This window comes from Oncorhynchus masou, chromosome 33 (assembly GCF_036934945.1).
Source record: "Oncorhynchus masou masou isolate Uvic2021 chromosome 33, UVic_Omas_1.1, whole genome shotgun sequence".
NCBI lineage: Eukaryota > Metazoa > Chordata > Actinopteri > Salmoniformes > Salmonidae > Oncorhynchus > Oncorhynchus masou.
Genome location: NC_088244.1, coordinates 22239460 through 22253454, shown reverse-complemented (window position 1 = coordinate 22253454; position 13995 = coordinate 22239460). Strand labels below are relative to the sequence as shown.

General features: G+C 43.8%; 2 protein-coding genes across 4 annotated transcripts in view; one reads left to right on the top strand and one right to left on the bottom strand.

Annotated features, from left to right (window-relative positions):
• Positions 1–357: 357 nt before the first annotated feature.
• On the top strand, positions 358–4072 carry LOC135528019 (sperm microtubule inner protein 11-like). Of its 2 annotated transcripts, none has more exons than XR_010453498.1 (4): positions 358–562; positions 797–993; positions 1875–2013; positions 2102–4072. XR_010453498.1 is itself a non-coding variant. In XM_064956774.1 (4 exons), exons 1-4 carry the CDS (start codon positions 472–474, stop codon positions 2148–2150), a joined length of 465 nt encoding a protein of 154 aa, XP_064812846.1. In that variant the 5' UTR covers positions 358–471; the 3' UTR covers positions 2151–4072. The 2 variants fall into 2 exon arrangements, 1 of the variants encoding a protein (XP_064812846.1); XM_064956774.1 differs by having other exon boundaries at positions 797–982.
• Positions 3242–13995, bottom strand: part of LOC135528017 (adenylate cyclase type 6-like) — a 57797-nt gene continuing 47043 nt past the window's right edge. For both annotated transcript variants that reach the window (XM_064956772.1, XM_064956773.1), the window contains 18 exons: positions 13152–13263; positions 12877–13004; positions 12562–12720; positions 12313–12454; positions 11170–11298; positions 9951–9979; positions 9646–9793; positions 9422–9519; positions 9249–9336; positions 9038–9154; positions 8792–8950; positions 8504–8679; positions 8359–8412; positions 8055–8187; positions 7696–7959; positions 7316–7520; positions 6970–7094; positions 3242–6867 (listed from right to left, as the gene is read on the bottom strand). In XM_064956772.1, coding sequence (XP_064812844.1) covers positions 6739–6867; positions 6970–7094; positions 7316–7520; positions 7696–7959; positions 8055–8187; positions 8359–8412; positions 8504–8679; positions 8792–8950; positions 9038–9154; positions 9249–9336; positions 9422–9519; positions 9646–9793; positions 9951–9979; positions 11170–11298; positions 12313–12454; positions 12562–12720; positions 12877–13004; positions 13152–13263 — 2395 coding nt within the window. In that variant the 3' untranslated portion in view covers positions 3242–6738. The remainder of the gene's footprint in view (positions 6868–6969; positions 7095–7315; positions 7521–7695; positions 7960–8054; positions 8188–8358; positions 8413–8503; positions 8680–8791; positions 8951–9037; positions 9155–9248; positions 9337–9421; positions 9520–9645; positions 9794–9950; positions 9980–11169; positions 11299–12312; positions 12455–12561; positions 12721–12876; positions 13005–13151; positions 13264–13995) is intronic.

Genomic DNA, 13995 nt, shown 5'->3' with positions numbered 1-13995 from the left:
AGAACGCGTAGTAATTAGTTGGATCCTGTGTTTTCCCATGCAGAGGTGATTGCTTTCGATTACTGTTCGATTTGAGAAAGGCATTTCCATCCTTGATGCTTTCGCCCGATGACGTGAAGGGCCTTTGCCTGGTGCCCGGGGGAACAGCATAATCGAATCCGCTCATTCAGAACATTATAGATACAAATGTAATAAACAAATCTGGTATTGTGCCTAATTCTACAAGACAGAAGATCATCTGTCAAAAAGCATTTATATCTGAACGTTTTGTAACGTTGCACCTTTCTAAACAGTTTCTGTTTCTTCACAGGCTGATGTCTATAACGCCATCTGATTGGTGGCGCTTGTTACCATGGTCCTGCGTAAAACATAAGTTGTGATTTATTTACAGAGGCCATTGCTTGCCTTTCCCACATTTTCCTGCTATCCTAGACAGCTTCAGACTGTTGCTGGCGACGGTAACGTTACTTTATGGCTTTCTTCGGGATAACGAATTTGGGCTATCAAAACCCCATCGGAGACAATATGTTATTGAGTCCGAGATCGTCTGCTTCTCCCGGTGGTGAGTGCTTAGCTAACGTTACTGTACTGTAACGATATCTGTGTTAATTTGTTTACACTGACTTAACGTTACTTGCTAATTACCTACGTTAACTTAGCTAAATGGTCAGTCATTAAAACAAGCAGAATAAGTATGTATTTTAAATGTCATAGCTTTGCTTTATCTGTCCTGACATGGATCATCATTCGAATGTACAAGTGGTCATGCCGGAACAACCTGCCTTTGCTTTTATAGATGAGGTGGATTCAAGGAGCTGGGCTAAACAGTCAGGACTGCCCTCCATCCAAGTCCAGAGGGGACCCCCAAAATGCACTGATACCGGCAGTATCTACAACCAGCCTTCTCCCTTCAGCCAAGACATACACCAAGGGAGCCAGGGGCAATACAGAGAGATGCTCAAACGGGTTCAGATACCAAGATGTAAGTTAGATGTGAGTACTCTTAAGTATCACTTATCATTTCATGTACAGGGGGTAGGCCTTAGCTGTTCAACATTTTGGTTTGAATGAAATGCACTGATCAAAAATATAAATGCAACATGTAAAGTGTTGGTTTCATGAGCTGAAATAAAAGATCCCAAAAATGTTCCATATGCACAAAAAGCTTATTTCTCTCTTTATATCCCTGTTAGTGAGCATTTCTCCTATGCCAAGATAATCCATCCACCTGACAGGTGTGGCATTTCAAGAAGCTGATGAAACAGCATGTTCATTACACAGGTGCGCCTGATGCTGGGGACAATAGAAGGCCACTACAAAATGTGCAGTTTTGTCACACAACACAATGCCACAGATGTCTCAAGTTTTGAGGGAGCGTGCACTTGATATTGCCAGAGCTGTTAGATCATTTAATGTGAATTTCTCTATCATTAGCCTCCCCCAATGTGGTTTTAGAAAATTTGGCAGAACATCCAACTGGCCTCAGAACCGCAGACCACATGTATGGCGTTGTGTGTGCGAGCGGTTTGCTGATGTCAACGTTGTGAACAGAGTACCATATGGTGGCAGTGGGGTTATGTTATGGGCAGGCATAAGCTATGGACAACAAACACAATTGCAATTTATCGATGGCAATTTGAATGCACAAAAATACAGTGATGATATCTTGAGGCCCATTTTTTTTTTAAGGTATCTGTGACCAACTAATGCATATTTATATTCCCAGTCATGTGAAATCCATAGATTAGGGCCTAATACATTTATTTCAATTAAATTGTTGCATTTATATTTTTGTTCAGTATACATTTTACTAAACTGAAGGCAAGGGCACACCGTGGATCAACATTGAGTGACATGTACTCACTCTTCCCTAGCCCCGAATCAGCTGTACTCAGTGCCCCTGACAGACAGCCAGCAGTGTGGATGGTGGATGTCTAATGGAGGCCAAGGAAAGATGCATGAACCCTGGACCCAAGTCAGACGATTCCCCCGCAAGAACAGTGAGATGACCAAGTGAGTGTCATGTAGGATCCTAACATTTGTTTCTTGAAGTCAGATGTGTCAGTGGCCTGCTCACCCTCTGCCTCCTGTTCTTACTCAGGTTTGTGAAAGAGATGTCAATGACGGACCGAGAGTTCAGCTTATTCTGATTTCCACTCCTGCAGTAACATACACACACAATCCCATCCAAAGACCTCTGGGACCTTTACACTGTAAGGACTATTGTGGTTTAATAAACTGAGACATTTTCATCATAGCATGTTATTTATTTTTGTGAGCTACTGTATCAGGTTGTCAAATGACCTCTGCCTTTCCACTGGTAAAATTGAGCTGTTACCTCTCTCTAGAGGAATACAATTGTAATGCCCATGAGGAAATAAGAGTATTTTGTTTCAGTAATTAGTTATTGTTACTCAGTAAGGTCATTCATTCGACCTTGGGGATAGTAACTGACTATCGGATCAGATACGATATTATGACTGAAAAGTGTCTAGCCAAATATTTGATACGGCATGTTTGTATATTTAGTAAAGCTTGTATTTTGCATACTTTCAGTACATTAACTAAATCAATAAAATGATAACACGAGGAAAACATTTACTTATCTTTAACGTTTTTCTAAATAAGCTAACATTACAGTATTATTAATAACATATGAGGTCAAAGGAATATCCAGATATCACTTGCTTTCTGTCAGTACACTTTTGGCAGCATAACTAGTTATCCATCACATTTACCCCATCCCCGCCCTAACTCCTCCCTCCTCTTGTAGGCTCCTTCCCTGTGCTCGTGTACTGTATGCAGTGTGCTTTAACTTGCTTGTCCCTTCCCAATATGCGTGTGTAAACTCCTGGAGTTTCTATGTAAATGTAATGATCTGCGAGAGAGGCACTCTACCTGAGAAACAATGCTGTTTCTGATTATAGGGTCATTGAGTGAGTCAGTCAGCACTGAGCACACACACCAGTCTCAATGGCAGGCTTGAACAATTCAGAGGATGTGGCTGTAGCTACCTGGCGTCTGTCTGTACATTGAGCACTGTAACTCCTTCATGATAGTGCAGGGAAAGACAAAGATATGAATCCTCTCATGTATGAAATGTATCGGGTATCTTGGACTGCTTGCTCTCACCTAATAATTTCATTGGTCAGCATCTGCTCAATGACAATCAGCCAATGGTAATCCTAGTTTTTACAACAGGTCAAGAAAGCCGCACACATTAACAGCAATCAACACCACATAAAACAGCCATTGTTTTTATTTAAAAAAATTCTTCAAGGGGAAATGTTATTTTGTCTGTCATAGTCCTAAACTCTTTTTGTCCTTCACTTCAGGAAAAACGGTGCCTTCTGAACTCCTTCAACACAGGGATAGAAAACAAAAAGAAGGGGGCCGGATTCATCAGGCTTGAGCAAAACACATTTTCAGTAGTTCTGGGATGACCCTCCTCCCCTCATCTGTGCCCTAAAAACATCCCAAGAGTCAACAATTAACAGCCACCCAACCCAAAGACAAGACAGCCCATAGAAATAGAATAGAACGTGCATCATCTTACTAACCACGTCCATTCTATGTATTCTATTTCTATGTTAATCACTCTCGATTGGGCACAACCTCAGTCATTTATTGACCCCAAGACCTTTACTTTTCCACGGTGGTCCCACACGCTCAAGGCCAAACATCACTACACAGGAAGGGGCCAATAACATGAGACTACATTAGCTTGCTTTGGGACGAACATTATCAACTTTTAGTGTCCATAGTCAAGTGTGTTATGAAGATGTTATGGGAAAGTCAAAATTATCAAAATAAAGTCAGTGTTGAGTCAATGCTAAGGTCAGTAAATTATTTCCATTAGCTTTCACAGGCTGTCTATCCTTCCCTCGAATTCTCTGCCTCTGTGAAACTCAGTTCCTCTTCCCACTGTATTCTCCAGTGGCTTGTTCAATTAAGACAGAGTTCTAATACTGCTCACACTGCTGATTGTGTTCTGTCTCTCTGAGGAGGGCCCTGAAATCTGATAGGGATGGGATCAGTGCATAACCTGACTGAGCTTAGTCCTGCAGTAGTGTTTGCTCAATGAAAAGGTACAGTGTACAATCTGTATATCTGTGGAAAAGCGACATCTAATGAGTATGTGTGATCAAATCTAGGGCCAGTGTTTGAAATACTGTAGTTGGCTGCAGTTGATCAGTTGGTACCATTGAGCTTGAGCTTTTACGTCTGGCATTTTACAAGAAAGCGTTCTGCCCTTTGATCCTTATCGTTGGAATGGAATCATCGTAATAAGCGTAATAATTATTCATAATAACAACAACCATAAGGTTAATACAAATTATGAATACAGAGGTGATAAAAAAATACTCAACGTTAAAACAAACAGAATCGAAAACAGGATACCACAATCAGACATGCTTTAAAGCAGTTAAGTTAGGCAAAAAAGCAGTTTGAAGTATCATAAAAACCTCACAGTGAAAATAGTTATGCCCCTTCAAGATTACAAAGCACAGTATTCAGCCTAATATATATATATATATATATATATTTATTTCCTTCTTTCTTTAGAAAATACTTGTTAGCGATTCAAACTTAGGCGGCTGTCCGGTAACCACTGTATTTAATGCCCAGGCTTTCCCCTCTGGTTCTGGAACATCTTAGGTGGCTGTCAGGTACCACTGTATTTAATGCCCAGGCTTTCCCCTCTGGTTCTGGAACATCTTAGGTGGCTGTCCGGTACCACTGTATTTAATGCCCAGGCTTTCCCCTCTGGTTCTGGAACATCTTAGGTGGCTGTCTGGTACCACTGTATTTAATGCCCAGGCTTTCCCCTCTGGTTCTGGAACATCTTAGGTGGCTGTCTGGTACCACTGTATTTAATGCCCAGGCTTTCCCCTCTGGTTCTGGAACATCTTAGGTGGCTGTCCGGTACCACTGTATTTAATGCCCAGGCTTTCCCCTCTGGTTCTGGAACATCTTAGGTGCCTGTCTGGTACCACTGTATTTAATGCCCAGGCTTTCCCCTCTGGTTCTGGAACATCTTAGGCGCCAGACCGGTACCACTGTATTTAATGCCCAGGCTTTCCCCTCTGGTTCTGGAACATCTTAGGCGCCAGTCCGGTACCACTGTATTTAATGCCCAGGCTTTCCCCTCTGGTTCTGGAACATCTTAGGCGCCTGTCTGGTACCACTGTATTTAATGCCCAGGCTTTCCCCTCTGGTTCTGGAACATCTTAGGCGGCTGTCCGGTACCACTGTATTTAATGCTCAGGCTTTCCCCTCTGGTTCTGGAACATCTTAGGCGCCAGTCCGGTACCACTGTATTTAATGCCCAGGCTTTCCCCTCTGGTTCTGGAACATCTTAGGTGGCTGTCTGGTACCACTGTATTTAATGCCCAGGCTTTCCCCTCTGGTTCTGGAACATCTTAGGTGGCTGTCTGGTACCACTGTATTTAATGCCCAGGCTTTCCCCTCTGGTTCTGGAACATCTTAGGTGGCTGTCTGGTACCACTGTATTTAATGCCCAGGCTTTCCCCTCTGGTTCTGGAACATCTTAGGTGGCTGTCTGGTACCACTGTATTTAATGCCCAGGCTTTCCCCTCTGGTTCCGGAACATTGTTTTTAGTTTTGAGTCCTTTAATTTCCATTTGCAAAACAAATGGAAAGGGACACATTTGAAAGGGGTGGAGCAGTTGACAGTATGCCTTTGCCGTATACAACTGTGCCTTGGGTGCTCAAACTGTTATAGCTGGACTGAGCCATGGTGGGGGTAACAAATTTGACAAGGGTTGAGGGGGGGGGGACCATCCTATTTCCTCTTATTTTGTTGAACCAACAGGTTGAACCCTCTACCCAGGACTTAAAAAAGGCTACCAGCCTCTATTTAATCTTAAATAACATAATAATAATTTTAGAGATGGAGGCAGAGTAATCATATAGATGTCATCGATGATAAACTGTACTGGACCTCTTTGCTGGCTGATTGATAATCCAAAATATAAGTTGTTACACATTTTGCCCATATTGATTAATAGCATTTGCCAGCACTGTACTAAAAAGACTGAGGGTACTACCGTGTACTACCGAGTTGGTGATCATTGCAGACTTTTGCGAGAACATAACAGACATGTCTTGCCTTGTTTTTCGTAAATACTTTGGTCTTTGGTCAATATTTTCCTTCAATTTATACACATATTCATACACACAAATATGCATGTAAATACACACTTATAAACGTGTAATAAACTGGATATTTGTGCACCTATGTATTCAGACTTTTTCATAAAGGAATTTTTGCACAAAACATCAAGATTAAAATAAATAAGTAACCCAGAAATAAAACATGAGTACCTGTTTCATAATTCTGCTGAAAAGAAATCATGAAAAAAAAAAAATCACAGAAAATGATGTCAAATAAAAAATAGCCTTATGTACAGCCTTTTTCTTTTTTTGACACAGGCTAAAGGCGTTGTTTTAAATAAACAGACTTTGCATCTTTAACGTAGCCTGAGAGAAAGGCTAGACATGAGAAAAACACTTGTCCTTCCATGTGTGCGGGCGCCAAAACATGGCTGCCACATAAGAACATTTTCCTTCTCAAGTCCTGGAGTCTCAAAGTATTTTCTCTTGGCTCGGGTTTCAAGTGATGGCATCGCTAGTTGTTAGCCGCTAGCTCGCGGTGCGAGTCCTCCCTCAGTAGTGCTGCCGCGGGAATGGTCCCGGCTAGTGCTGCCACGGCTGCTAACTATTGGGCGGTCCATCATTCAGGAAGTAGGTCGTCATTTCCCCTTTGCCCTTGACTTTAACGACCCCACGGCACTCCAGAACATAACCTATATCTGAAAGCACCTGGTGGAGGTCCGTGGTAACCTGAGGAGAGTGGAAAAATGTGCATTTTTGACCGGCATACACTATGCTTATTAGGAACGGACTATGACCTACTGAGTGTTAACTGATTGACATCCTCCATACCTGAATGCGGTCTGGGACTCCTGTGCTGTCCATGCGACTGGCTACGTTGACCGTGTTCCCCCATATATCGTACTGGGGCTTCCGTGCTCCAATCACCCCTGCGACCACTGGCCCAATATTCAGACCTGAAAAAAGAGAGACAGATCATAGATTCATAAACATAGCGGTTATTCATACCAAACTCATGCATCCAACCATATTCTACTCTGTTTCCTATTAACCAACACTCTCTCTGGTCTGCAACACTGGTTCCTATCCCACTCAATCCTGTCTGTGTTTCAGAACTTCATGTGATATTATTTAACCTCAGTTTGTTTAAAGCTTTGTTGAGCTTTTTCAGACTCACCTATCTTCATCTGGAAGTTGTTGAAGGAATGCTCATTGATGTACTTCATCTGTTCCCTCAGTCTCATGGCGTAGTCGGCCAGAGCCGTGATGTGGGAGCGGCCCTCGCGGTCGTAGGTGGAATCATTGAGACCTGAGGCGGCCATGTAGGTGCTGCCAATAGTCTTGATCTTCTCCAGCTGACGAAACTTCTCCTCACTGATGATCTGAGAGTAGGACAAAACACAAAGCCTCAGGTTTGAGTTTGGCCAAAAATGTATCCTATTTTAAATGCATGAGGCCAACGATGACTGTACTGAAAATGCACCAAAAGGCAAAAGACACGGAATTCACAATTCCATAATCTACCATCTCCTCTCCTCTCCCCCCCTCCCTCTTTACCTCGTCAAAGTCGGCGATGATCTCGTTGAGCAGCCTAAGACATTCCACTCCCTCATTGTTGGCCTCCAGCTCCACATAGAACTCAGAGAAGTTGGAAATGGAGGCGAACATGACGGCCACACACTCACAGGACTGGTAGTAGAGCTCGTCGTTACGGCGCTCACGTGCCAGAAAGTGAGCTGCCACGTCCTTGGGAAGGATGTTGTGGAGGAGACGGCGGTTGTAGGCCTGAAGCTCCTCCATCTCCTCCTTCTCCTCTGTGGCCTGGAAGGAGGACATGAGGGGAAAAGGTTAAGATAGGTGGGGACATCTTATACTACACTATGTTCTGCTGTAGTCAAGGTAGAGGCCTATGGTACCTGTAGTTTCCAGAGGAAGTCGAGGCGTGAAGTGGACTCCACCTGCTGGGCATGGAGGTAGAGCGCCAGCACAAACACAGTGAGAATCACAGGAGTCATGACTCTCAGAGATACTTTGGTCACACTGAACGGGCTGCAGAGAGACAGTTAGAAAGAAAGGTCAGAGAGGCACAGTTAGAAAGAAAACCAAGAAACAAACCAAACTGCAGAGAGAGAGTGGATCAGAGAAAGAGAAAATGGGTCATATGCACACCTACACAGATTTAAAATAATGATTTCAGAAAGGCTTTGAATCCAAACTTACCACTCGACTGTAGTTTCATTGAAACTGGACCATTGAATAGTTTCATTGAAATCACTGGATGAGAAAAAGAAAGAAAATGTTTTAGCCAAAAAAAACATTGATGAATACAACGTTGTGCCCTCCTGAACGCAGTCCCAGTACTCACAGGGCTTTGGAGGTGACAAAGAGGTCAGCATTTTCGAACAGCGCCACCTGTGGCCACTCCACCAGCAGCAGGAAGGTGAGCTGGATGAGCAGCATGAGGGCCAGTTTCCCTATACTGCTGATCTGGAGGAATACTGAACAGGCCAGCAGGGTCAGCAGCACACTGTAGCTGAAATACTGAGGGAGAGAAGGACAGAGAGGATTGATTGATGATCAGATTAACCTGTTATTTATAAAGAACATATAAGACCTCAGTATACAACCTGACATCGGTGACACACCCACTCACCTCTGGGAAGGGACATGAGGGGCCCTGGCTGGGACAAATCTCTAGACCCCCATCTACCGACACAGACAGGTTGCGGATGAGACAGGGTGTCACCATGGAAACAGAGATGTTCAGCTCCCGGGCAATGCAGTCCACCAAACTCTCCGTGTCACACGCAAACTACAACCGAGGAGACATGCACAAACATGTTAACTTGTGGGGAGAAGTTTGCTGTAGGTGTGTGTGTGTCAATCTGTTCAGTCTCACCATGTTGACAAAGGCAGAGATGAAGACGAGGATGATGGTAAACACCCCCACCAGAGTGCTGTTGGTACGAGACTGGACTATCTTCTTTGACACGATCTGCATCGCAGCTGGAAACAGCTACAAGAGAGGAGGAATAAAGGAAATTACGTTTAGTGTCCAGAATGCATGTGGGTGTGTACAGTAGGTAATGTGTGTGTTGTGGAGGTCTTACCTTAATGCAGGAATATATGGCACAGATGAAGAGGATGTTGGCGAGGATGATGAAGATACTGATGTAGATCCCCAGCATTACTGGGGTGCTGCAGGAGGAGACACACAGACAGGAGGACTCAGAAAAGTAAGTGTGTGTGTGTGTGCGTGTGCATGTACGCGTGTGTCACTCACTGTGGAAATATGACAATCTGGATGAAGGAGATGAAGCAGAAGACCAGGAGGGTACAAGCCACGTAACCCCCAAAACGATCGTCTACCTTCTTCGAATACTACCAGAGAGAGATCAGAACCCGTTAAAAAACATCAGCAGACATTAACTGTGAATGTGAACTACATAACATACCAGGGATGAACTAAATAAAGCCCAGAGTATTCTGGGAGATGTACGCAGAGACCTTTTTCTCTAGGCTAGAGGTCTGGAAGGTGAGCAGGAACTTCTTGACGTGGTCTTTCCTCAGCTGGTCGATGCTGCGAGCATCGATGGCTCGCCCAAGAAACTCATCCACCTCATCTTCAGGGTTCATTGCCTCCTGGGCACCACGGCTGGAAAGGAGGAGGTGGTAGAGAGAGAGAGAGAGAGAGTGTGAATGTGCATTTTGGCAAGTGAGCCTGTCTCCTTGGGTGTGTATTTCGGTGGGTGTGTATATGTGTATATGTGTATGTGTGTATCCCAAACATCCTCAGAAAAATAACTACTCACTTGTCTTTGCTGGACGACTCATCAATCCCCTTCGAAAGAGTAAGAAAAGGTAGGATTAACCAACATACAGAAACCCAGACTTGAGATGTAAAAAGTGGGATTAGCCAATAGATAAACCCTGTAGGGAAGAGCTGGCCCTCAGGAGACAGGAGAGGAAAGACAGAAGAGACTATCGGTAGACACTGGGGAACATAATGGAGAGACTACTTTTTTTTAAACGTTTTTATTTAACCTTTATTTAACCAGGTAGGCTAGTTGAGAACAAGTTCTCATTTGCAACTGCGACCTGGCCAAGATAAAGCATAGCAGTGTGAACAGACAACACAGAGTTACACATGGAGTAAACAATAAACAAGTCAATAACACAGTATAAAAAAGAGTCTATATACATTGTGTGCAAAAGGCATGAGGAGGTAGGCAAATAATTACAATTACAATTTTTCAGATTAACACTGGAGTGATAAATGATCAGATGGTCATGTACAGGTAGAGATATTGGTGTGCAAAAGAGCAGAAAAGTAAATAAATAAAACAGTATGGGGATGAGGTAGGTAAAATTGGGTGGGCTATTTACCGATAAGACTATGTACAGCTGCAGCGATCGGTTAGCTGCTCAGATAGCAGATGTTTGAAGTTGGTGAGGGAGATAAAAGTCTCCAACTTCAGCGATTTTTGCAATTCGTTCCAGTCACAGGCAGCAGAGAACTGGAACGAAAGTCGGCCAAATGAGGTGTTGGCTTTAGGGATGATCAGTGAGATACACCTGCTGGAGCGAGTGCTACGGGTGGGTGTTGCCATCGTGACCAGTGAACTGAGATAAGGCGGAGCTTTACCTAGCATGGACTTGTAGATGACCTGGAACCAGTGGGACCACTACAGGGTTTTCCAACCTCGGTTCTGGGGACCCCAAGTGATGCATGTTTTGTTTTTTGCCCAATGACTACACAGCTGATTCAAATAATCAATACTTGATGATTTGTTGAATATTTCAATCTGCTGTCTAGTGCTAGGGCAAAGATCAAAACATGCACCCCTTGGGGTCCCCAGGACCTTGTTTGGTAAACGCTGGTAGTGGGACACACAGAGCACTCTGAAGTGAGGTAACATTTATGGGTAAGACTATTGGGATACAATATGTAGATATAGGGGAGAAGTAGGAGAGACACAGATGAGACACAAATGAGCCAAGAGAGAGAGAGAGAGAGAGGTCTCGTCTCACCATCTGTCTGAAGACTTTGGAGTCCTTGGTCCTGGAGAACCTTGTGTCGGGCACCCAGCGAGGCATCAGGCCCTCGTTGGAGTTGGACCGCGTCCTCTGCATCTTGGCCATCATGGCCTTCTCGTCTTTCTATACAGAGGAAAGCACAGACAGAGACAAAGGTTAGACAACTGAACCGGTGAAACCCTTGAGTGGATTAAATGGGTGCTAACATGGACAACCCAATGGGTTGTCCCACCAATTCAGTGCCTTTTGAATAGTGTAACTTGGTCCAAATATAATTTAATTTTAACATTCTGTCATAAAGGGCACATGTTGAACTTCATTAAAGAAAGTATTCCATCTCAATAGGTTAAAGGGCAACTCTGCCACTTTTCAACATCATATTCATTATCTCCAGCACCAAACCAGTGTCTACATATGTGACAACTGCGCATTTCTACATTTTGTAGAACTATATATTGAACAAAAATATAAACATAATATGCAACAATTTCAAAGATTTTACAGTTCATGTAAGAAAATCAATTAGGCCGTAATCTGTAGATTTCACATGACTGGCAAGGGCGCAGCCATGGGTGGACCTGGGAGGGCTTAGGCCCACCCACTGGGGAGCCAGGCCCAGCCAATTAGAATGAGTTTTCCCTACAAAGGGGCTTTATTACAGACAGGAATACTCCTCAGCAATAAGAGTTCAGTTCACATAACAGGGTTGACCTTAAAATGAGGGACTGACGTAAATGAATCACTAAAAACATGAAATAAATAATCATCTTTAGAAATTACTTTGTCAAAGCAACAAAATAACTAGGGGATGGTGCAAACTTCACATTTCAACACATCTTCTTAGAAGTCACATGGGGTGCAAAGAGTGACATGTCAAAATGCTGAATTCTTTATTCATATAAAAAATGAGATTTATTGAATTGTCCTTGTGGTCTATATTAAAGGGCACTTAATTTAATATAACATGCTTTTATAATTCAATATTGGTGCACAATGTCTGCTTAAAACATCAAAGAGATGCAAAAAGCACTCTTCGTGGAACAACCTCAATTCTCCAGTGTTTGGAGTGCCCTGTAAACTGTCATACAACTGTACGTGTGGTGGTTAGCAAGTGTAGGAAGTCGTTTTGTCCCTGACCCGTTTCTGGCTGCAGCCCAGCACCAGGAAGGTCTCAATGCTGTTCTCCTTCAAGTAGGCGTTCCTCTCCCCTCCGAAACCCGGCTCCACCTCATAATCCCTATTTAGATACTGCAGGGTGGCTTTGGTGATGTGGATCCTCCTGGGAGAAGGACACAAGGTCAGTCTATGTGTGTGTCTGCGTGCGCACGTGCATGTGTGCATACATGTGTGTGTGGGTGTTTGTGTGTGTGTGTGTGTCTCCCTCACCCTGCCTTGCCCCCAGCCTCCATGTGGTTGGCTAGTGTGACATCGTTGGACCACACGTCAAACTGCCACTTCCTGAGTCCCAACACCCCACAATGCACACGGCCGCTATGGATGCCCACACGCATGTTGACGTTAACCCCCGTCACTTCACGCACCAGCCTGCACATTTACACAAAGAACATGTATGATAAATATTTTTCCAAAAAACACATGATACTCCAACAGGCTGAAGCAATACATTTATGATATATTTTATGATTTGTCATGTCTAGAAAATATGGCATCTCCCCACACACAGACGTTCCTCATACTCACGAGATGGCCTCTATCATGTCGACGCCCATCTCCACACAGCAGTGGGCGTGGTCAGCGCGGGGCTCAGGCAGCCCAGACACACAGTAGTAACAGTCCCCCAGGATCTTGATACGCAGACAGTGGTTCTCCTACAGATAGAGAGACAAAGCATTTATGGCAGTTAGGGAGGGACAGAGAACAAATGATATTCAATTGGAAGGGCAATACACTAGTTAATGGAGAAAATTTGAAAATGGGGGAAGGTGAAAAGAGAGTGAAGAGAAATTCTTATTTACAGATGCTAGTTTGTCGAAGCGGGCGAAGAGCTCGTTGAGCGTCATGACCAACTCCTGAGCCGTACACTGAGACGCCAAGCTGGTGAAACCCTCAATGTCCGCAAACAGAATACTGAAGAGAAACAAAGAGACAGGATTGGTTGATCAGTAACTAATCGGATGACCCTTCCTCCTCCTGTAATGTGTTGGGGTAGTCTGTCCACAGCCTTAATGCCTGTCTAGTTGCCTGTGTGTGTGTGTGTGTGTGTGTGTGTGTGTGTGTGTGTGTGTGTGTGTGTGTGTGTGTGTGTGTGTGTGTGTGTGTGTGTGTGTGTGTGTGTGTGTGTGTATATAGTCGGTGCTCTAATTGAATCTGGGCTGAAGCTCCCATTCTTTGGGGATTATCTTATCTTGGCTGCTGGTATTTAAGTATTCCCTTACTAGTGTTAATTAGCCCGCTCTCTGCCAAGCCCTGAGTAAGGGTGTGTGTGCGTGTGTGTGTGTGTGTGTGTGTGTGTGTGTGTGTGTGTGTGTGTGTGTGTGTGTGTGTGCGTGCGTGCGTGCGTGCGTGCGTGCGTATATACAGTATGTGTGTATGATAATGTTGATGTGCAATGTTGAATAAATATAGAAGTACCCTGCCTTTATTTGATAAAAGATACCGTTGAATAACAGTTAAATGAGGTTAAGAAATAAAACACATCAACACTGTATTACATGTTAAGGCGTCTGCATGCTTCCCAGCCGAAACAGTTCGGAACAGTTTGTGTACATATTATAACGACATTTTGTGACGTTTTTGTATGTTTTGGACTTTGGTGAGGGTTTTTCGGCTGTTCGGGCACACACATTTTTTTCTAGAGGC

Coding starts and splice junctions, on each gene's coding strand:
- LOC135528019 (XM_064956774.1), top strand. CDS start 472: ATGGCTTTCTTCGGGATAACGAATTTGGGCTATCAAAACCCCATCGGA. Junction 563..796: donor ATCGTCTGCTTCTCCCGGTG/GTGAGTGCTTAG, acceptor TTGCTTTTATAG/ATGAGGTGGATTCAAGGAGC. Junction 983..1,874: donor ACGGGTTCAGATACCAAGAT/GTAAGTTAGATG, acceptor ACTCTTCCCTAG/CCCCGAATCAGCTGTACTCA.